Source organism: Dermacentor andersoni, chromosome 8 (assembly GCF_023375885.2).
Source record: "Dermacentor andersoni chromosome 8, qqDerAnde1_hic_scaffold, whole genome shotgun sequence".
In the NCBI taxonomy this organism is placed as follows: domain Eukaryota; kingdom Metazoa; phylum Arthropoda; class Arachnida; order Ixodida; family Ixodidae; genus Dermacentor; species Dermacentor andersoni.
This window is the reverse complement of record NC_092821.1, coordinates 152,104,605-152,129,139: the sequence shown is the minus strand read 5'-3', so window position 1 is coordinate 152,129,139 and position 24,535 is coordinate 152,104,605. Positions and strand designations below refer to the sequence as shown.

General features: G+C 47.2%; 1 protein-coding gene across 1 annotated transcript in view; it reads left to right on the top strand.

Annotated features, from left to right (window-relative positions):
* LOC126525489 (protein argonaute-2-like) overlaps positions 1–12,317 on the top strand; it is a 34,078-nt gene extending 21,761 nt beyond the window's left edge. Inside the window, exons 3-5 of the mRNA XM_050173379.2 lie at positions 6,778–8,641; positions 9,157–9,286; positions 11,591–12,317. Coding sequence (XP_050029336.1) covers positions 6,778–8,641; positions 9,157–9,286; positions 11,591–12,247 — 2,651 coding nt within the window. The 3' untranslated portion in view covers positions 12,248–12,317. The remainder of the gene's footprint in view (positions 1–6,777; positions 8,642–9,156; positions 9,287–11,590) is intronic.
* Positions 12,318–24,535: the final 12,218 nt, after the last annotated feature.

Genomic DNA, 24,535 nt, shown 5'->3' with positions numbered 1-24,535 from the left:
ATAGCAAAACGGTGAAACTCGAGTATCTTGTCCTCGTATGCTGAGGGCAAGCACTGGCACGTTCTTTGCCTTCTCAAAGTGAGTCCATGGCATCGCATGAAGCGCGTTGTCCATCCGGAGCTTGCCTTGAATTCATAGTTGATGGAAGAACAATTTTTCGCTCATGCATGTTTTTCTTTGGGCAGCCACGTTATGTTGTGCTTCGCGGCGGTTCAGGGGAAGGGGTGGGATATCTGTAGTTAATTGAAGAACTGGTTTTCGCGATGTTATGAGCTGTGGGTCTGCAGCAGCTGCAATGGCAGCAATACTATTGAGGACGTGGGTGTCAGCGCCTTGCTTTATTGGTATTTACTTGGTTGCATTTCCTTCTTTCTTTTTTCTGTTTTTGTTTTGTTTGCTTTATCCAAAACAAATGATTGTGTCTGAATCGTTTACTTTTTCTTTGTAGAACTGCATGGATCCATAACTAGCCTATGGCTAAGGATCCAGACGTTTTCGCATACCATTTTTGATTATCTGAATAAAATTTCTGTTGTTGTTGTAGTCAGTTCAGCAAATACATTAATAAGCTTGGGTTGTGGAATGTGTGTTTCTTTCTTTTTCACCTGAGATGGTGGGGGGGAGGGTGTCGCCTTGCAATTGTGTAAATACAGCACTGATCAGTGCAAAGTTCAGGGTGCCCTTGTTATCCGGAGAAATAAAAAAATATGATAATTCGCAACCAAACTGGAGGTATGCCTGTTATGCGAGTGCACCTATCATGCGAGTAAATACGGTAGCTGCCCACTCCAGCAGCTTTGTCACAGTACTTGCCCGCCAGTATCACATGAAAACGTCAGCACACACTCGGTTTTTTTTTTTGGTACCAGCAAATCATCCCTGGCATTCACAACCAATCCTACTGCAATAAGCATCTTCACCTATCTATTTCACAGTATGTGGTGGTATTGGAAGCTTAGCACTTGATTTTAATAGGCGATAACTGAAATGCGCCGCTGTTCCTTGCTGCAGAATGCGATTAAGTTTTCCGGCTGCTAGATCCCATGTGAACAAGACTCAAGGTGCGCGCAATGGGGCAGAAACTTTGTAAACTAAGGAGCTCGAGAACAAGTTAACTCTTTCGAGACCGCCCAAAAGAAGGCAATTCTGATACATGCTTGAAAATATTTTTTTATTCAATGAAATTTTTGCACTATCTTGTTGAAACATGCATCAATATGAAGCTAAGTGATTGGACTTTTATTGTAGAAAAATTGAAATGATTAAATAGTATACATAACAGAACAAAAATCTACAGCCTTGCAGCGAAGCTGACTGTTGTTTGCAACAATTGTGGGACATCGCAGTTGGATGGAGCTCGCCCCAAGAAGACATCAACCCATTTGTCATCAACCTCATGGCTACACAGGTGGTGATGTCTACAGGAAATGACCAGACAGCCATGGATGATATATTTGCGGCAATGGCATTGTCCCTCAGTGGGATACATCGCCACACTTTTCAGTGCCATTTGAAGTGAACTTTGGAACTTGCTGCCACGCAAGTGGCCGAGGTCGCTATGAGCCAGTGTGAACGGAAAGCGGCCACACTGTATGAGGACCTATATTTTCTCCAAAGAGGAGACATAGCAGTGTGCTATGACGGCACTTGGATGACTCGCTGTCACTCCTCAGAGGCGCCGGTGCTGTCATACAGCTGTTCGCAGGGTACGTGCTGGACTACGTTGTGCTCTCAAAATTTTGTTTGGGGTGCAAATTTGGACTGAAGCGAGATTCTGACGGCTACAAAGCTGGTCACATTGAAGTCGAAGCTAGCCTCACACTGTTTCAAAGCTCTTTAAGAGCAACATGGATTGAGGTACACAACCATCTTGTGCGATGGTGACAGCCGCACATCTACCGCTATCCAAGAAGCGCAAGTCCATGGATTTGTTGATGTCCACAAGGACTGTGTCAATCGCATCCAAAAGAGCGCATGGGGACGACACTTCGTAACTTAGTACAGACACAAGGCAAGGGGAAGCAAAGCCTTGGTGGAAGAGGCCAGCTGACAAAAGAACTTATCACTAGGCTGAGTGCGTGTTATGGCTTGGCTCTAAAATTCAATGACGATGATGTGAATGCCATGCAGAAGGCTGTGATGGCAACATACAGGCATGTGACGTCCACTGACGAACGTTCGGATCACAGCCTGTGCCCAAATGGTGAAAGTTCATGGTGCCGTCACAGTGCTGCTAGAGCAAAGGGAGAGCCTGAACCCAGGCACCAGAACGTGTGGCAGAAGCAATGCTGCCTGTATATACTCTGCTATCTGAAAAGACCGTGCTGCAGAGATGCCAGCAAGATAGATTCAAAATTCTAATGAACGCCTTCATCCTCTGATTTGGAGTTTAGTCTCAAAGGAACAGCATGCATCTCTCTTTGCCGTAAAAGCTGCTGTTACGGAAGCTGTCCTACACTTCAGCACTGGGAATTTGCATACATCTGGTGCAATTCTACAGCAGCTACACATTAACATTTCTGGTAGTGCATCTAAGAGAGCAACGGAGAAAGATCTCAGTCGAAGGGCTAGCTCCATCAAGAAGAGAGAAACTTGAGTGTGACAAAGCTGTTCAAGAAGAGGCATAAGGATGGGATGCATCCAGAATATGCTCCGGGTGCATTTCCTTGAAATTTTATGGGTATGTTCCCAATAAAGATTTTGCAGAATGTTTTTCCTCGACTTCTCAAAACAATTTTGACGCTTATAATTTTGAAGGTAAAATAGCCTCTGTCCTATTTCAGCTATCGGCCTTTTTCTTTCTTCAGAGGGATAAGTGTATGCAGTAAGCAATATGCCCCATTTAAAGGCAGTACTCTTCTAAAAGTTCATGGAATGGGTCACACGTTTTACATGTAAAGATGGCTTGCTTTTTAGCAACTTTGAGCTCCAACTCTCGTTCTAATTGGCCTAGAACATTAATACTTTATTGCACTCCCTCAACATTCTAGATAGTCTTTATACTTGAACCACTGTGTTGGGATCTTTTGTTTAGATGCTAATTTTCCTCCAAACAAAGGACCCAGCTTATAGATTGATATTAGAGTGTATTGGAAACTATGTATCCTATGGCAACTTTAATTGCATTTTCAGAATCTGCACATGAAAATAGTGTGACAATTTCGTTCGGATCTGCCCACAAATTAAAAAGTTTCCATTCAAGTGTAGCCTCCCTCCTTAAACGGGTGTGCAACAGGTGCGCCAGTGTCATTTTTACGTAATGGCATATTCTTGCACCGAAAGCATAAAATTTGTTGGAATTGCTCCATGCTGCACCAAAATGCCTAAACTTGCCTCAAAAGCTGTCGCGCTAGTTTTATCATATAATAAAAGCTGCATTGGCAATCTGCAGTTTTTCCCATCGTCATTCATGTCTGATGTTGCTGATCCTACAGTGTAGTCCACTCGTAAAAATATCGTGAACGAAAAACCGTGATATAACTGATTATCGCTATATCTGGACTGCCATAAAAAAGAGAAAAGGCTGCAAAACATACTCTTGTAGCTCCGGAACCAAATTTGCCACTTACGATAAAAAATGGACGTTCTAGAAAATTGGGTGTGAAAAATGAGGATTTTTATACCTCTAAACAGTGTGTCAAGCTTTGGGAACACTGAAATACTCAAATATCTGCACTTGCTTTTGCGGAAGTTTCAGGTTCACAACTGCAGTGTGCATCGCGCCCAGCAGCTGCTCAAACAGTGGCAGCTACAATTTAGCGTGCATGCAATCACTGAGCGACTCGTATCGACGACGGTGCATTTTGCGTGAACATTGGGGTTTGTCTCGGACTGGCCACTGTCAATCTCGTCGTCGCTGCCCATGCTGTCATCGCCTCCGTCGCACAACGCCGCTGCCTGTTGCGACAATGATCGCCCTGTCAGATTCTTCGCAGAACAAGGCACTGCTATCTGCACTCGGAAACTCCTCCATCAAAGCACCACATATTTCACCGGTAGTAGTGACATGCTCCCAGAGTTTTGGTAATGTCAGCGGCTACTACTGTGTTGGTTTCACACGTGGGGGGGTTTCACCCTGGCGCACTAAGCCCGCTATTTTCATTGATTTGCATGGTCACTGGTTCTATAGTTGTAATACAACTCAAGTCTGCAGTGAAGCCCCGACCACACCCTCATAACCGGCAGCCGCTGCTTCTCCACAAGGCTGCATATAGTCGGTACTCAAACTTTCCCTGTAAGCTAAATAAAGCAGTAACCATAAAAATAATATTGTAAGCGCGTAATTTTATGTTTTCATTGGTCTATTATAGTGAAACTGTGAAAGCCTAATTCTTTATAGAACTGAAATAAGACGCTTGCTTAGCTGCAACTACCGTATTTACTCGCATAATGATCGCACTCGCGTAATGATCGCACCCCTAAATTTTGTCGTCAAAATTCGATTTCTTTTATTTCCCACGTAATGATCGCACCCCGAACTTGCCGCAGCGATATGTCGTGTGCCAAGTCTAGCTAATAATGATCGCGCTTACCATCTGTCGAATGCTACGCGAACGACTCTTCAAGACAAGCCAAGCGGCCTGCACGCACCAAACATTCTTAAGTAGATGCCTCATTTCATTACTTTCATCACTTTCCGCACTTCCATGACAAAATGAGGTACAACCAAAATCGCCTTTATTATGGGTTGGCTTTATAATGGTTGATGTCAACAAAAACAATAAAGACGCATTTCGATTCTTTTCATCTGCTTTTGCACTCGTGAGCACGCAACAAATCGCGCGTGGTAATGATAGTAGCCACGTTTACTCTGATACGTTAAAAGTGTACCCTATTCATACGCCGACGCTTGTAACACAGCTAAGATATTCGCCCACCCTTAGCTGAAACGTGCCGTATTAAGAAAATAGTGAAGACAGATGCCGCAGTTTCCGCAGCACGTCGGCCATGCATTTCTATGTCACTGGCAGTTAAGCGCGCCCACCTGTTTCTGTCCCCTCCAAGTAGACATGGCTACGTTACTGCCGCAAACTTGCCGATATAACGATATTATTCATCACTGATACGGAAGAAACTGTTTCAATACACGTAAGGTACTCGCGAGAAGAAAAAAAGATCGCGTTCGGCGCGTTCGGCTTGCTCCGCCGGCCGCCATTTTTGTTTTGGTGTCCCGCACCCGCAATCTCGCATCCCGCAGCAAACGAGAGGCGAAAAAAAAAAATTTTTTTTTTCCACGGGAAATTTAACCCGCGTAATGATCGCACCCCTGAATTTGCGTCAATTTTTCTGACAAAAAAAGTGCGATCATTATGCGAGTAAATACGGTATTGTCAAGTTTCACTTCAGTTTCATGAGGGAAGCGGAGTCAGCAGTGAAGTCACCAGTACCGTGGACTTTTGAAAAGTGAAATGCTCAGATTCCATACACTTGTGCGTGTCTGTTGCACACCTCCTAGTTTCTGCTCATGAAAAGACTCGTCAAGAAGAGCAGATGCTCTGGATGCATCAAGTACCGTATTTACATGCTTGTTGTAAGTCGACTCGAATGTAAGTCGCCACTCGCACGCCACCCATTCAGAAACATCGAAATTGCAGCCTGCTGCGCAGTGATTTGTTTCTTCGGCGTAAAGGATGGCAGCCCTCTTGAATGCTGCTGTGAACAAGTGCTGAATGATTAGTGGGCCTGAAGCACTCGTGACGACTGAGGAAGCATAGAAGTAGCACGTAGCCGGCAGTCAAGTGGAACGCGTTGAACCAATGCCAGTGCCTTTCAACAGAGAGAAAAACCTGCGAGCGGTGTCTGCTCTGTCTTGCATGAACTACCGATACTCCCCGCAAGCACTGCCGTTCTGAGGGTGCCACCGCAAATGGGAACAGCGGCGCTTCCATCAACTATCTCCTCCCCCCCCCATGAGTGTTGCATGCACTGTAAAACTCTCAAAATGTTGAAAAACTGTGTCATATGCACTCCAGCCATATTTATTCTGTAAATTTTCTTCTGATAATCATGGTCCCATCAGTCTTTAGGCCATCAGTAATTGGCCTAAATAACTGCACTTGCAGATTCTAGCCTGATCTGCATCTATGGCTACATGTCTCATAACCTACAATGGGCAGGCAATTCATTAAGTCTTGCATGCACTTCATTAATGATGGTTTAATTTTTAGCAAAGTTCGAACAATTGAGACCAACAAGCAACAAATTATTTCTCATAAATAATTGTTGCAGATTTCGCCTGCTTCAGGGAACGTTTTTGTCAACATTTTTCTTCTGTATTGATGCTGCATATATAAAACCACAACGATCCCAAATTCACAAAGTAAACATTCTGGAGAGTTGGCAGGTATGGATGTGCGAAATACTAGCAATATACTCCATCTAAAGTCATTTGCAGCTCTGCCAAAGTACGAGGTGTACACTGGTAATGTTCTTGTGCAGCTGAATGTAGTTCCAGGTGTAACTGTAGTGAATGGCAGGATTAGCGTTTTGTTCTTGCTAGGTACATTTACTTTACAGTGATCCATGACATGTTCGGACATTTGTGCACACATTTCATGTACTGCGAATTCAACAGCTGCTGAGCTGACGATGCTGTGTGGACGGACGCATCTCGGCAGACGTTTAAAGTAGATGTGCAACTAGGTGTACTTGTGTAATTTTGCATATTCACCAATACTTGTGCTATATTTATGCATGAGCACTGCATGCATTTTGTTTCCACTGTATGTATGTTTCTTGTATGTTTTTTCATGAGTGTTGATGTGAAACAATCTGCAGGTGCTGTGGCAGCTGGGGAGCCCCTTGACATGGGGGCTATACAGAAGGCCTTGCCCCCTGTACCCAAGGTGGCGGTAGTTCCAAAGCGAACAGCATTTCCGCAGCGGCCAGAGCATGGCCGGTTGGGCAGACCCATACAACTTGTGGCCAATCATTTTGAGATCGAGCTGCCACACGGCGACGTCTACCATTATGACGTTTCAATTGTCTCGTCTTCAAAGAAGGCAGAGGCCAAGGCACCGGACCAAAAGAAAATGCGGTGCCTCAGCACTCGTATAAATCGTCTAGTCGTTCAGAACCTCGTGGCAAAGTACAGAGGAGAGCTGAATAGGTGCCTCCCAGCGTTCGATGGGCGGAAGAACCTTTACACACGAAAGCCACTGCCCTTTAAAGAGCGCACGTTCAAGGTTCCTTTTCAGGAAGGTGACCGGGAGGAGGAGTTCATAGTCACGGTGCAGTATGCAGCAACAGTTAATCTGGATGCACTGCACGCAGTTTACAACAGGACCGTGCGCACTGTTCCACAGGAAGTGATACAGGCACTTGACATAATAATGAGGCACGGTCCGTGCATCACCCTCACGCCCGTGGGGCGTTCCATCTTCATGCCGCCAGGACCAAATGACAACAGTGAACTTGGAGGTGGCCACGAGGTGTGGTTTGGCTACTACACCAGTGTGCGGCCTGCCCAGTGGAAGCCGATGCTCAACATTGACCGTTCGGCGACTGCCTTTTATGAGGCTATTCCGGTCATTGAGTTTATGTGCAAGTTGCTGTCCGAGGGCCCTCCCGGAGCACACTGTCAGAAGCCAGAAGCCTTCAGGAGGCTCACGGCATCACAGTGCATAAAGCTTTCTAAAGAACTGAAGGACCTGAAAGTCAGGGTTCTCCACTTGAGCTACCCTCGAAAATACAAAGTTGCCAAGGTCACTCAACTGCCAGCGCAGGAGCTGTGCTTCAACCTGGATGAGGGCACGAAAACTAATGTAGCAGAATACTTCCGCCAGAAGTATCCCAAATACATGCGCTTCCCGAACTTGCCCTGCATCCAGGCAGGCACGCCGAACCGCCCAGTCTACCTGCCACTGGAGGCCTGCCACATTGTGGAAGGTCAGCCGTACCGGAAGAAGCTGAGCGAGTCGATGACAACTGAGATGATCCGGCGCACTGCACAACCGCCCGTACAGCGGTTCAGGTCCATCATGAGCTCTGTGCAGGATGTTGTCAACAAGAGCCGGCCGTATCTGGATGAGTTTGGCATAAAAGTGAGCACGAATCCAACGCAGCTTAAGGGGCGTGTGCTGGACCCACCATCCCTCACGTTTGATGGCCAGCAGACACTGCGGCCTCGTGATGGTGTGTGGGATCTGCGTTACAACCGGTTGCTAGCTGCCAAGCCCATTGACAAGTGGGCACTGCTTGGTGTCAACTGCCGCCTGGACCAAGGGGCTATCAATAATATGGTGCGCCTGTTCATGGATATTGGTGGTAACCTTGGCATGGTGGTCAGCAATCCTCTTTTTACCAGGAGCGAGCAGACTGGCAGGAGATCCATTTTGCAAATTCTAAAGGAGTTCAAGGATTCCAATGTCGAACTGGTCATTGTTGTGCTTGGACGCCAGGCCTCCTATGCTGACATCAAGGAGGCGGCTGAAGTGAAGCTCGGCATTCGCACGCAGTGCATTAAGGAGCTGAACATGACACGCAAGTGCAATCCTGCACTTATTACCAACCTGTGCTTGAAAATCAATGCAAAGCTTGGCGGAACAAACAACGGGCTTCTCAGCCAGGAAAAGCCTGCCATCTTCAAGGAGCCACTAATTATCATTGGGGCTGATGTCACCCACCCGGCACCAGGCGATCGGTAAGCAGGTTGTTAATCTTCCTAACACCTTACAGCAGTTGGATCAAATTGCTCTAGCATAACGTGTAGAGGTGTGTAAGTAGTTACTAGAAATTGCATTGAAAATGAATACATCGGTGCCAGAAGTAAATTTAATATTGAACAGACATTCTTGCAATGTAAAACTAAGCTATGTTCACATCCTAGTATTCGTGTTGGCAAGTTAGTCATTAAGTTGCACATTGCGAGACATTTATTAAATATGCAAATTGAGCATTTGGAACAAATAAGCAGTTGGTGTGCACACGTGATAGCCTTTGAGTGTCAGTGAATGCGGTCCCCACACCTACCCTTGAGCGACGAAGCCTTCATAACTGGTTTATATGGCACTGTTTACTGAACACTCGTACACAGGCACATCGAACTTATGTAGGCATGTCCAGAGTTCAGTTCAACATTTTCATGTGAACTGGCTAGAGCTTTTTGTTCATGCCAGACTGGTACAGTTGAACCACTGCAAACAATTATCGTAACAGGGTGAAGCCCTCTATTGCTGCCTGTGTCGGGAGCATGGACTCCATCCCGTCACGGTACCAGGCTTCTATTCGTGTACAGATCCAGAAGGAAGAAGCAGTTGCCCGGGTGGAAATCATTGAGGACTTGAAGGTGAGTAGACTCTGCCAGGGTAGCATATGTAGGAAATTTGTTTCATAGGCTCGCATAGCTGATATGTGCAGCTTAGGTGGCTCCCATTTCGCAAGAACGTCTGCCCTCGCCAGGTCGCTATTCAACGAAATGCTTCTTGCTTGATGGTTTGTAGAAACTTGCTTGATGCCCTTGGGTTTATTTGCCAACTTGACAGTGAGCACTTTGGCACCCTTAATCCTCTCATGTTCTTGTCATATGCCACGCATACTTTAATGCAGTCGCATGTCTTGCATCCGATGAAACTGTTCTGCCATGGCAAAGCTGCACTTTGCTTTCCACATGTTGCCATCAACAGTGTGCCTCCTGTCTCCACAATTTGTGCGCATCACCATGTGCAATGGGTGGCACCCCTGTAGCTACAGCTTTTGAAGTAGGGTGCCTTGATTCAGATACATGAAAAGTTACTTAATTTTGGCATACATAGGGTTCGACATAGAGATGACGGTGTTGACCCTAAAAGCCTGTAGCAAGTAATTGATGTTTCTTGCAATGTGAGGGAATGCAACTGTTCCTCCACCTTTGACATGAGGGACACGTTGCAGACGGTTTGCACAGGTGGGATTACAGGTGGCTCCAGTTTGAAAGAAGGCATTGCGGTATGGACGAAGGAAACCTTTATTTGCAAGGATGTTTTGCAAAGTAGCATGAAGAATCGCAAAGTGGGTGCAGATAACATTGGGCAAACGCATCTCGGCAGAGCCAACAGTACCTTGCTTATAAAAACCTTAGAGGAAGAAACAAGCTGAACTAGAAGAAAAAGCAGATAAAACAGACTCACCAGCATTGTCTGTGGAGCCAAGTGATAGAAAATATGGTGACATTTCCAATTAGGCATGCATTGCACTTGAAACTTTGTTGGCTATCTTTTATATTTGCTTTTTCTCCTTTTACCACTCTTACCATTAAGAATTGATAAACCAACAAAGATGCTATAAGAAGAGGATGGCGGTGACGCCACCCCAGTTCCCACACTAAATTGCAGTGACATGTATTTTCAGTCTCCTTGACCTTAATATGTTTAATAAACAAAGATAGACTGCGTTGTATTCTCAGAGCTAAACTCGGCAAGATTCCAGAACCTTTAGTGAGCCACAATGCCTGAAATATGAAAACACTGGAACTTTCGCAAATTGAGCAAGATAGTCTCAACTTCTGAATAAATATCCAGAGTTGCAAGCCTAGACGTTATACTGATGTACGAATGCTGGAGTTATGTGAAATGTTAAGAATGGAACATTGAGGTGAATATTCTTTTTAGAGCGCAGCTCTAAGTGCAGGAAGTGCAGATATCAGGCTGCGATCACAATGAAGAAACATGATCCTGGTGCACTGATTGGTAGGTGCCCATTCCTGCTTTGAGTGTCAGCGTCCCTCGGCGTAAACGAACGAGTTCAGCGGGGGATGAGAGACCGCAATAGCGAAGAGAGCACGAGGAGGAAAGCAGAAGGGGGTATGGCAAAGGTGCGAGAAAAGCATAGTGCCATGCAAAATTTGCTATGCGGCTACGATCATTACGAGATGGTGCCAGACTTGTGCGTGTCTGTTCACCAATGGTGCCATCGATAAGGCATGCTGCAAGCGTGTCCACCGACACATATATGGAAACTGAGGTATGTCTGCACTGCCTGCAGTGAATCGCGCCCACGTGTCACCCACAGGTTGCTCTTGCAATTTCCCAATTTGCGAAGCAGTCGCACCACACTTCACTCCGTTTTCAACGTTCTGCACAAACGGATTGTCCGTGCCAGCCAATATATTGTTAGCTTGCTCTTCTTTAATAAATCTCTACATTATTATAAACAGAGTCCCACTGCAGTCTTTGAATCTGGGACCCTAGTCTGTATATTGTCTCTTACCAATTCATTGTACTTGAAGAACAATAAACAGAAATGAAAACGTATAGCATTGCACTGAAATTTATCATTAGGGAGTGTTGTAATCGTCAGTTAACTTTTTTAATTTGCTCAACCTATTACTGCAAAATTTGTTACAAACAATTTGGACTACTTCATCAACCTAAACTTCTTTGGTGTTTCTCGTTAGTGTGCTCTTAAACCCCGCCATGTTAAGTTGCCCTGAGAGTTCTTTTTCTTGCTTTTCTTAAACCTCTCTGCATGTCTTTCTCGTGCTTTAAACTTGGCCAGTATGTGGCAATGGGCCAGCATTGTCGCTTTATGCCTGTGGCAAATCTGAGGCATTGTTGCGCATTTGCTGGAAGTGGTTTAATGTCATTTGTGGTCTGTTGATGATTCTCACTTGTAGGAAATGATCAAGGAGCTGCTGAAGGCGTTCTACCAAGAGACTAGACACAAGCCTGTAAGGATCATATTCTACCGGGATGGAGTCAGTGAAGGCCAATTTGGCATTGTACGCGACCAGGAGCTCTCTGCAATCCGGCAAGCTTGTCTGGAGCTCTCCCCAGATGGCTCATACAAGCCTCCCGTAACTTTCATAGTCGTCCAGAAGCGTCATCACACTCGCTTCATGCCAGCAAATGAACGTGATGGTGTGGGTCGTGCTAGGAACATTCCACCAGGGACAACTGTGGACACTGTGGTGACGCACCCTGTGGACTTTGATTTTTTTCTTTGTAGCCATGCTGGCATTCAGGGCACAAGCAAGCCAGCACATTACTACGTCGTCCACGACGATGCGAATTTTACTTCAGACGACTTGCAAAAATTAAGCTATTACTTGTGCCACACCTACGCTCGCTGCGCTCGGAGCGTGAGCATTCCAGCACCCGTCTACTATGCCCATCTGGCAGCATTCCGTGCAAAAGAGCACATTGCTAGTGCTTGCAACGTCCCAAGCGGGAGCAGCGTTAGCTCGGGTGGTTCAGACCAGGTGTCAACTGAACAGTACGTCAGTGCTGTGAAAGTAACCCAAACAATGCAGAAGCACATGTATTTTGTGTAACTTCTGTGTATGCAAAGAGCTGCACTTATGCTGTTTTTAAAGATCAATAAATGATTTTAATGTGCTACAAGTGAGCCTCATTGATTGAATGCACCAAATCAACACATGGTATGCAAAAACACCGGCTTTTACAAATTGCAGAGAGAAGGATGCAAAGGAAAGCTGCCCCCGTTTAATACATATTCTGGCCATTTTGCACTTGTAAATGCCATAAACCTGACCCACACATTTTGCGCGACCTCCAGCTTCCAGTGCAAACTCTTGCTTGACCCTCTCTTTAAACGGGGGTCGTAACTTGTGCATCGCAAGAATGGCCAAGAAAACCAGTTCTTTGAAAATCATATTGGCTTCTGAAACATTATGGTTACGAAATATTTTCACTTAAGTGAGGATGCATGTTTGAGACAGAAAAATCGCGGGAAAAAATTCAATATTCGGAAACGGTATTTTAAGAATCTTCAACTATTCCACCACTTCACCAAATTTTGCGCATTCTAAATCAATATTTCAGCCGTAATATGAATTTTTGGCACCGGTCGTTCGGTCGCGCCAACCCGTATATCGTTTGAAAGAGCAGTCTCCCGTTTTCATTTTCCCGCCACCACTGGCTCCGTCCGAACATTGGCAGTGAAGAAATTCAGCCTTAAGACCCAATGCGTGCTATAATTGGTCGACACGTGACCCGCAGCTAGCCACGTCATCGGCTAGACTGGCGTCGTCTACATCACTTCGCGGCCGCTGCGCATACGCCGTGCGTGCCCACGAGGTTTACCACGCTGACAGCGATGCCGACCTCGACTTCAAAGTTCGCTACGTAAGTACAAATTTCGAAAAAAAAAAAAAGTTTGCATACAACGTCGAGAAACGACGCGCCGCGTTCAGTCACGCTGGCTGCACCAGTGTGTCGAACCATCGGTCTGAGTAGATGCTGTTCTCGCCAACGTGACGTAACGTGTGTGCGTGCTCACTCAACGTCGCGTCGCACCCGGCGGAGGAAGAGGGCGCGCACACAAACGATGCACGATTGTGCGCGGCGACGATTGAGGTGGTCGTGGTTGGCCGTGGCCCGCGGACCCTCCTGTGGACGAGGCTTCAGCGACTTTGTTCGTAGCTAAGTGCTCTTTTAACTTTATTAGCTAGTGTTTTGAAGTTTTTTTTTTTTTTTTGCATGGAGTAGGGGCGCAAATTTTGAATTCTTGGTAGGAGTAGTAAACGTACCGGCTTTGTCTAGGTCTGGCGGCTCCCCCGTTAGGCCTAGGGGGTAGGAGGAACCTATTTGATAGGCTTATTTAGTTCTTTCAGCTAGCTCTTCGGATTCTTACATGGAGTAGGGAGTGATAATTCTTTATTTTTGTTTGGGATAGCGGTCGAGGTCGGGTTTGCGTGAGTGATTTGGCGAACTTGCTCGTTGGGCCTAGGGACGTAGGCCTAGCGATGAAATCGAAGAACGTGAAGGCCGCGGGTGACGGGGAGCAAGTGCAGTGCGACGAGTGCCTGCGCTGGTGCTTCCAAGACGAGACTAAATTCCAGAATTTAGCAGACGCGGTGGGGTCTAGCTTCACGTGCAGGTCGTGCGAGGGCGTCAGGGAAGCCGTCCAAAAACTGGAAGGGAATTGGGCGCCTAAGTTTGAAGAGCTTAAGGCAAACCTGAGGGAGGAGCAGGAGAAGCGGGTCGCACTGCAGGCGAAAGTTGAAAGGGACACTAAAGGTTACTATTAAGTCAACGTGGACTGTTGAAATACCATCACAGAAACCTCGAAACGCTTGTTTCGTGCCAAGGAGAGACTTATTTTAAGAGAAAATGCGTTCTGAAGCGTCCGCGTACCGCTAGCGCAGTTCAAATCGCCCGCCCTCCGATCGAGGAGTACTGACATCATGGTCTCATAGTGACGTTGCGCCAACGGTGAGTAGAACGGCGTCCGCAGACGGCGCTACGGCTTTTCTGCGCAAAACGCAAACGCGCGGCCAGAAACAGAGCCAAGACAGAGCCGACAGCAGAGCGAAAGCGGGAGTATGGTGGCTAGCAGAAGGAGAAACGAATTACGTCCCACGGCACACGGAGAGTCCGTTTTCGTTAAACTATAGGCTGCGGCGAGCTCGCAGCGTGGTCGGCGTGATCTGTGAGAAGTGACGAGTCTTTTCGCACTCGCAACAGGGCATAAAAAAGTGCGAATCGACGCAAAACTCGGCTTAGAACCGTGCTTCGCCACAGCCAGGGCTCAATACGACCCAAGCTGGCGCGACCCAGATGTCGTTTCCCGCACCGCCACCAGGCGCCGCTACTATACCTCAAACTCCAGCGCAAGACGCCCATAAGCTGGTACTTCATTCTATGGCGCAAACTTCGACGCTCGTCGCAATGGACCCTGACACCGACAGATTGGCTCGCGATGGTGGGCTCAACTTCAGCGATTTGAGCACCGACGAGCGCGACCTGCTGCTGAGGGCTCGCACTGCCGGCGTCGTTGCGTACTACGACGGCGGCCTCGACACCGGCTCTCCGGAGCGGGAAAGCAACGAGGGCTTCCCACGACATCACATGGACGTGGCATTCTCGCTGCTTGTTCCAAATGAAAGTGTCGCGAGCCAGCAGAACCCTCACAGCACGACGCGATAACGAAAGTACTGAAACTCCAAAGCGTGCGCGGCGCAGAGTCGAGCGAAAACGAAACCTTTCGAACACCCATATTACTGAAGGGTAACGTCAAAATGTTATTTTTTCTTAGAGTCGAATAGACGTAGACAAGTAGCATTTTTTTCCGTCTTATAATCGAATGAAATGATATTTTTAATACGAGTAGTTGAGTAACACAAATTATGAGGAGTCCTTTCGTCATCGGGCTAGTACCGGAATGTCGCTGGGGGGTCTCAAATCGTGTCATGCATTTACCTCAATTTCTCGGTTACTAAAGCTCTGTTCGCGATTAAATTGACGCCTTAGACGTTCTAGAACATTGCTCTACCACTTTAACTTGAGTTTCTGGTAACCTTTAGTGTCCCTCGAAAATTTCGTCAAGGTGGAGGCGGCCCAGGCCGCACAGTTAGTAAGGACTGTGGCCGAGCTTGAGGAAGCGAAAGAAAGGAGCGCCGAACTGAAAAAGCGGCTCGACGCTCTTGAGACTCGGGCAGCGGATAATGTCGGGTCAGGACGCCAAAGCGGTGGCGAAGTGGGAGGCAGGGAGCCAAAGCAAGCGGTCGCTAGCTCGCCGCCGGTGAATCGGCGTAGGTATAGTGAAGCAGCGCAACACGCCCCGAGTGAGGCGACGCTGCAGCCAGAGGAAGCTGGAAAAAGCGGCACCTACCTTGAGGCCACCATGCGGAAAAAGCAGGAGCCCAGGGGACAATGCCCTTTGTCGAGTCCGAATCAGGCGGAAAAGGACACCGGGAAGCAGGGAGAGGTAGGAGAGAGTGAAAGGGTGATTATCGCTGGCGACTCAAACATGGCTGGGTGCTCAAAAGCAATTGTGGAGAGGGTGAAAGGCGACAAAAGAGTGGCGGTAGGGACATTTCCAGGGCGGACACTGAGTTCTGTCATGGAGCGAGCAAAAGAAAAGCTCACGGAAAATGCCCACGTGCGCAACCTTGTCGTAGTAGCAGGTGGGCTAAATGACGTCCTGAACAGGAAAGGGCCAGGACTAGCCCAGCGCTTGGCGAAGGGGTGGACGACTTGCGCGAGCTATCCCCTCAGGTGCAGATCGTGGTGTGCACGGTGCCGGAGGTGCCTGTGCGTGACAGTCACGTACAAAGAGCCGTAATGGCTGCCAATGAGGCAGTATGGAAAATGAGCCGAGAGAAAGGCTTCGAGGTTGTCGAAGTAAACAGGGAAGTGAGAAGTTGTGGTGGTTTTAAACGAGATGGGATCCACTTCAATTACAGGCTAGCACGAGAAGTGGGCTGGCGACTTGGGGGTCGCGCTGTTGCTTTTTTAGGGGTCCCGCGGGCGCTCAGGAAGTCAGAGTAGGTAGTAATAAAGAAGGTCCTCTAGGGGAACATCAGAAGAGCATCGCCGTCGATAACAGAGAAAGGAGGAAAGAAAGAACAAGAGCTCGCCATGCAATAGGCTACATAAACATGCAGGGCGGCAGAAGAAATTAAAAGTGGGCAGAGATTGAGGAGCAGTTACATAGAGAACAAATAGGGGTGTATGCGGTTACAGAAACGCACCTTAGAGACTCGGAAGAGCCGCCAGTTATTGAGAATTATGTATGGGAAGGGTGCAACAGAACTAAGTCGGAAAGAAAGGGAGGGGGAGTCGGAATGCTCATCCATCAGGGAGCCAAATGGAAAAGAGTAAATTCACAATGTCAAGAGCATCTTTGGTTATCAGGTACAATGAGTGGGAAAGAAACTTGGCTGGGAGTTACGTATTTGTGGACCGGATAAAATTGCACAGAGAAGAATAAAGAGTTAGTGGAATGCATAAGCGCTGATATTAAGGGTTTCGGGAATGGTGCTGAGATTGTCCTATTAGGTGACATGAATGCCCACATACAGTATTTAGATGGCTATGCCGACAACAACGGGTAGTCAAAGCTAGACTTTTGTGAGCAACATAACCTCGTGATCGTGAATACAGGGCCTAAGTGTGAAGGACAGATCACGTGGGAAGTGGGAAACCGGCAATCGACCATTGATTACTGTCTGATGACAGAAGGAATTCATGATAAGTTGAGAGAAATGGTCATCGATGAGGAAGGGTTTAGCAGCATAGGGAGTGACCATAAACGCATCATTTTGAAAATGGGATATGTAGTTGGGAAAGAGAGCAAGGAAAGCACAATGGCCAGTCCAAATTTGAACGCTGAACAAATAGCAAATGTAGTCACTAGAGTTGAGGAAGAACTTGGCAAGTGGCCAAGTAAGGGGTGGGAATATGGTGAGCTTCTAAGTGTAGTAACGACAGAAATACGGGAAAGAGAAACAACATGTTCGTTGGAAAGGAAAAAAGAAACCGAAAAGCTGGTGGAACAAGGAGATACGAGAAGCGATCGTCGAACGACAGAAAGCATCTCGAGAGCACAGGCAGGCAAAGAAGGCGCAGTTGCCACAAGATGAAGTAACCAGTAAATGGGAAATATACCGGGCGAAAAAGTCTATGGTTCAAATACTGGTGCAAGCAAAATTAAAAGGTGAAAGTGAACGTTGGTTGTCAGAAATACGTGAGAAAAGAAAGGCCGCACCTAGAATATTTTGGAATCACATAAAATTATTAGGCAGGAAGTCAACAACAATACAACATGTCCTAGACGAAGATGAAAACAGACTGGAAGGAGAGGCAGCAATAAATTACATCCAAAAAGTAACAGCCGAATCTTTCCAAGGCAAGGACGAGGTTGTATTTGAAGAAAAAAAAAAGAGCATGAAAGAGACCGAAGTGGAAAAGGAACTGGTGCTTACAAATTTAAACTGGAAGAAAGCGGAAGAGAAAATTCCAAAGCGCACAGCCACAGGGCTAGACGAGGTTCCCGCTAGGCTGATAAATGAACTAGGACCAAAAAGTTGGGAAGCTCTGGTGAAAGCAGTGGAAAAAACTTTAAAAGGTAGACGAATACCAGACAGTTGGCGACAAAGTAGAATGAATTTAATTTATAAAGGTAAGGGGGAGAAAGACAGAATTCACTCGTATAGACCGTTGACCATTACATCGGTAATATACAGGCTAGCAATGCAGGCAATCAAATTAAAGCTTCAAGCATGGGCAGAAAATAATGGCATTTTGGGAGAGCTTCAGAATGGCTTTAGAATAGGTAGGCGTTTGGATGATAACTTGTTTGTTCTTACTCAGCTGTATTGAAATATCAAAAGCAGAAAGCAGACCGTTGTATGTGGCCTTTTTGGACATTACAGGAGCCTACGACAACGTAGACGGCAACATTTTGTGGGATATTCTGGAAGGGGAAGGCTTAGGTAACGATTGTCTACAGCTTTTGAGAGAGATTTACCTAGAAAATACTGTTTGCGTTGAATGGGAAGGGATGAGGAGCGCGGAGAAAGTTCATATCAACAAGGGACTGAGGCAGGGGTGCCCTTTATCCCCGCTGCTGTTTATGATGTACATGGTGAGGATGGAGAGGGCGCTAGAAGGAAGTAATATCGGGTTTAATCTCTCATACAAACAGGCAGGTACAGTAATAGAGCAGTAACAACCAGGTTTATTTAATGCGGACGACATTGTGTTGCTCGCAAACAAGCAAAGTGATTTGCAACGTCTGGCTAATATCTGTGGACAGGAAGGCATCAATTTAGGTTTTAAATTTAGTGTTAGAAAATCAGGTGTTATTGTATTCAATGAAAACAGTGAACAGACAGTGGAGATACAGGGCCAAGAAATACCTCGGGTAACAGAATATAAATACCTTGGTATATGGATAAACGAAGGCAACGGATATATGGAAACACAGGAAAAAACCATAACAGTCAAATAATAGTCCGACCACATCAAGGGCTACCAATTAAAGACTTGACGGCTCCGCAGATTTCCGAAGCGGTCATCATGGCCACACAAAGGAAGGTGAGAGGGGAACACTTCCTTTTGCGGCTAAAGCCAGGATCAAACATCTTTATCATATCTACCCCCAAACAAGAGGTAGCAGATATAGTCAGGAAAATAACGACGCTCGTTATCAACGGCAAACAACACGCAGTGAACGCTTACGTGACGGCCGGAGAAGACACAAAGAAAGGTGTAGTGCACGGATTGGCACCGCACACGAGTCCGGAAACACTCCAAGCCAACCTGCGCATCAGAACGCAAGGAGTGGAGATACTACGAGCGCGCATGCTTGGGGAAACAAAGACAGCGGTCATTACTTTCTATGGCCCCATGATACCACGCTTTGTCTACTACATGGGAGGAGAAATGCGCTGTTACCCATTCAAGAACACCGTACAATTCTGCCACGCCTGCATGCAAACAGGCCACAGGACGGACGTGTGCCCTCAACCCCATACCTCAGTATGCAGCAAATGTGGCACTAAGGAGCCAGAGCCAGAGCACGAATGTAAACCCACCTGCTCCACTTGTGGAGAGGAGCATCTTGCCGGTTCGAAGGAGTGCAAGAAACGGTACAAACAGCCACGGCAGAACAACAAAACGCATAGGAAGCCTTCCTCCAGACTACTCAAAACTCCGATCAAGGAGTCTGTACCAAGGCCACGGTGGTACGACACGGATGAAACGGACGACGACGGATGGCCACCATTAAAGCGACAAGAAGACCTACCAGCGGTGTCGCCACGACGACAGCGATCCCGATCAAGAGAGCGACGAAGGCGACATAAGGACTCTGACTCTTCAGACCTCCCCACTTCCCACCGCCAGCCCATTCTTACAGGGTCCAGGCAAAGATCTCCCACTCCAACAAGGAAGAAGGAACCCACCGACAACAAGGTGAGCTGGGCGGGGATGGTTCGTACCACGGCTCCCATAACATCAAACCCAGAATACCGAAAAATTGTATTAGAAAATAGGCAACTCAAGCGAAGCTTAGAAGAACTTAGGCTGGAGATCGCCGCACTTAAAAGCCAACTCACAGCTAAGGCGGAACAAGCAAAACTCACGCATGTGGCACAACAAGAACACACGAAAGCGACACCCACTACGGACAAAACACTACATCTCCTAGTGCAACAGATGCAAAGCATCCAAAACTTCCAAGAACAACTATACGCTGATTTACAGGGACTTAAAGGATACGTGGAAGAAACGCTAGCCCGACAAAGACCACTGCGTAAAAGAGCGAATAGCAACCCCAGCGCACCGTCGGCTAGAAAAGCCAAGAATGGCATAATCTCGGACTCGACGGACGTCGAAAGCGTGATCGACAATGGCCAGTAAAACGCCCAGAATCGTAGACACCGCTGAGATACGGCATTGGAACTACCGCTCTTTCCAAAGAAGAGCAGCAGCGCTACAGACTTTCATCGATTCGGCCATCAGCAAACCTGATATATGCCTCCAAGAAGTAGGAAAGGGTACAGTCAAGCTAAGGGATTACTACACAGTTACGAATCAGCAGTACCCGCGGGTTGCTACATTAGTGCATAAAGGAATAGCGGTGAGCTCACACTATGTCGCTCAATGCGCAACCGAGCACCAAATCATTGAAATACACACATCGAAGAAAGGGAGAGCAAAGACCTTTATTTGCAACGTATACAGCCCTCCCAAAGAACGTCGACCGGACTTTGCGGCAATTATAGAATACGCATTAGGCCACCTGAGAGGAAAAGACAAATTTGTACTCCTAGGCGACTTCAACGCTCCCCACACCAATTGGGGATACCGACGAGATACCCCCAAAGGCAGAAGCCTGGTAGAAATTACAGACAAATATGATGTAGCTAGTAACTCTCCCACTAACACCCACTAGATTAGGAAATAGCGTGTGCGGGGACACCTACCCCGACCTAATCTTCACGCTAAACATAGCGGATGGGCAATGGAGAAATTTAGACGAAAATCTGGGAAGTGACCACTATATTATTAGCTATTCAATGACCACACCCCGGCTCAAACTTCCACCAAAGCAGGCCAGAATCACAAACTGGACGGCATACAGGAAATATCCAATGTCCACAACACCCTCCAACACAGCTGAGGACTGGGCAAAGGAACTCAAAGTCGCGCACGAAGCCACAACACGAAACATATCCATTAACGCGAAAACACCTGCAGTAGACCTACATCTGCTGCACCTGTGGGAGGGCCGGCGCAGCTTAACCAGGCGCTGGAAAACTCAAAGACTGAACAGAAAACTTAGGGCAAGAATAGCAACGCTAACAGAACAAGCAAATGAGTATGCCAGAGAGCTGCAAGCGGAAAATTGGCTCCAATTTTGCGATTCACTGAGAGGAACGTTATCCACCGCTAAGACATGGGCTATCTTACGTAGCATGATAGACCCGGACTCTACAAAGACGGCAACAGCGAGAACGATACGCACCCTAGTAGGTGAATACAAGGGTGACACCGATAAACTGATCCAAGCGCTCAGGGAGAAATACATTAAAACAGGGGGCGATAGTGTCGAATCTCTCAGCTACAAAGGGCCGACAAACAACCCTCTAGATGAGCCCGTTACGGTTGCCGAATTGTATGCGGCGGCGCAGGACATCAGACGAAACACAGCACCCGGAGCGGACGGCATCACCAATGCAATTCTGCGCAACCTCAGCAATGAGCAACTCGGACGACTAGTCGACTACTTCAACAAGGGCATATGGGAAACTGGTACCATTCCACAGCAGTGGAAGGAAGCCACCATAGTCCTAATCCCTAAACCGGGAAAACAGAAAACTATTCAGAACTTGAGACCAATCTCACTAACGTCATGTCTCGGGAAGCTATTTGAAAAAGTGATACTCACCAGGTTAACTGATTATATCGAAAGTCACAACCTCCTATCGGTGTACATGTATGGTTTCCGCAAACATCTGTCAACACAGGATGTTTTCCTTAGGCTAAGAGACGAAGTAATAAACAACGTGGCGACTGGTGAAGAAAACATAGTGGTGGCGTTGGGCCTAAAGAGCGCATTCGACACTATGTCCCATAAGCTCATCATGGAGGAACTAGAAGAAATGGGATGCGGAAAGAGAATTTTTGACTACGTCAAATCCTTAACTGGTAGGACTGCCACGATAGGTTTAGAAGACATGCGATCACCCAAGCTCAATCTACCCAACAAAGGAACTCCACAGGGAGCTATACTCTCACCATTATTGTTTAACATTGGCATGAACAATTTGGCAAGAAGGTTGCATCAAATCCAAGATCTCAAATTCGCGCTCTATGCGGATGATATCACCTTATGGATGCACAAGGGATCGTTAGGCCACAAAGAAAGCACCCTACAAAAAGCCATCAACACCGTTCAAAACTTCGTGGCAGAACACGGCATGGCATGTGCTCCAGAAAAGTCGGAATTGGTCAGAGTCCATGGACGAAACTACCGTAACAGGCCAAACCTACACCTCCAACTAGAGAACCGAATGCTTCCAGAAAAGACCAAGGTTCGTGTGTTGGGCCTCTGGATCCAAAGCAACAGGCGAGCGGATCACACTATCGCGACCCTGAAAGCGACAACGAAGCAAATAGCAAGACTAATAGGACGAATCACAAAGAAAGGGAGAGGCCTATGCGAAAACGAAACGATACGACTCGTTCAAGCTTTTGTCATCAGCCGGATAACATATGCTCTTCCCTATCAAAACTTAAATCGTACAGAAATCAAGATGGTGGACCAAATCATACGGTGCGCGTACAAGGTGGCGCTAGGATTACCGGTGAACACCGGAAATGAAAGACTACACGACACAGGAGTTTACAACACCTTTGAAGAGCTCAAGACAGCGGTTATGATAAATCAGACAGAGCGCCTGTGTCTCACACAAGCCGGACAACAACTACTGACTGAACTAAGATATTCGGTGAAACCGCAATATTGCAGTGACCAAATCCACCAGATACCAGGCCACATCAGGAAGCAAATACAAGCCATACCGATACCAAAGAACATGAATCCCGAATTCCACAAAGGCCGAAGACAAGCCCGAGCCAAGCAACTTATCAAAAGCTTTGGGAATAATCAAGAAGTGCAATACACGGACGCCGCTCGAACTGCTAGAGGACACGTCATTGTAGCAGTTCGCAGCACGCAGCGGAAAAGAGCCGAAATAACGGCCTCAATAAATACAACATGCACAGCCACTGCTGAAGCTTCAGCAATCGCGATGGCAATCAAACACAGCGACAGCACCGGGCACTCGGCACTGGTGATCTCCGACTCTCAAGCAGCATGTAGAATGTACGTGCAAGGCAGATTGCCACGAATCGCGCTGAGAATCTTAGGCGACGCGCTCCAAGAAGAACATGCAATCATATGGTGTCCAGGACACGAGGGCATCCCAGGCAATGAGAGGGCACACTCCCTAGCTCGAGAACTCACAAACCGAGCGGGGAACCACAGCCCTTTCCAAGACAGTCCACTTACAGCCCGAGACATCCTCGAACACCAACGTCGCACGAGAGAGCGCCTTGCCCCCCCGCATCGGCAACTGGGGGTACAAGAAGCCCGCGCATACAGACGAATACAGACGCACACCTATCCCCACTTGGGAAGAGCACACCACATGAATCCCATACTACATGCCAGCGCTTGTCCATGGTGCGGTGCGTGGCCGTCGCTGCCACATGCGACGTGGGAATGTACAAAAAGACCACGAGAAGCGAACTCGCCTGAGATGCTTGCCTACAATAGGGAGCCGTGGGAGATCCTCCTCGCCCGGCCGGGGCTGGGGGCCCAAAGGGGCCTCTTGGACCAGGCGGAGAGAGTAGCCAGGATCACTGGTGTCCTGGAATAGGGACCCACCCAACCGCTTCCCTCCCACCCTACCCTTTTCCTTACTCCCCTGTTCCCTCTCCATAATTAATAAAGTTTTTCCACCACCACCACCAACCGGTATCGTTATAAGTTGGCTGGACTGCACACCAGACGGTGCATCTATAGTTAAGCACATAATGGAATACGAATGTATCACCCGCGTAGAAGAAACGCTGCGATTCAAAGCAAATGGAAGTATTTACTAGTCAGCAGTTGGATATAAGCCATTTAGATTATTAATTGTTGAAAAAAAAAGGACGTGATTGATAGAACCTGAGTCGTTACAGGCACAGGCTTAATGAAACAGATCTAACTAATGAAACTAGACATGTGTCTGCTGCAGAAAATCGACTCGGCACATCGCAATGGAATGCGCAGATATCCACCTAGGCAAGACTGTCGGAAATGTGTATCTTCCAGGAGTGCTGGATTTCAAAACTTATGCTAATTTTACAAGTAGAGATAAGCGAAATGCTAGACTGCAATATACAGTCAACGACCGATCTTTCAGACTTCCTAGTTGCCGCGAGAACGTCCGAAATATTGGGCACTTCGAAAAAAAAAATTATGCATGCCTTTTACTGCCCCCAAGGGCTCAAATCGTCACAGGCATGTCCGAAATAGCTCTGAAGACCTGCCAATAATATTATTAAGCGTATTGGTGCTCGCACTGCGACAGCAGGCGGCGGGTGCACTCGTGTATAATTAAGGAATACATTGTGTCCCATAACAATTGTACCTTCCCACTCTCGGTACGCTTCACCGCGTAACATTGCTATATTGAGGTGAAGCCGACTTTAGTGAACCGGCATTATGCAACGCGTCGTACTTTCCGAGCTTCGAAGCCAATGGCAAAGATTACAGAGCCAGCGCCATTGCTGACAGCGGCGAATTCTTTCAATGA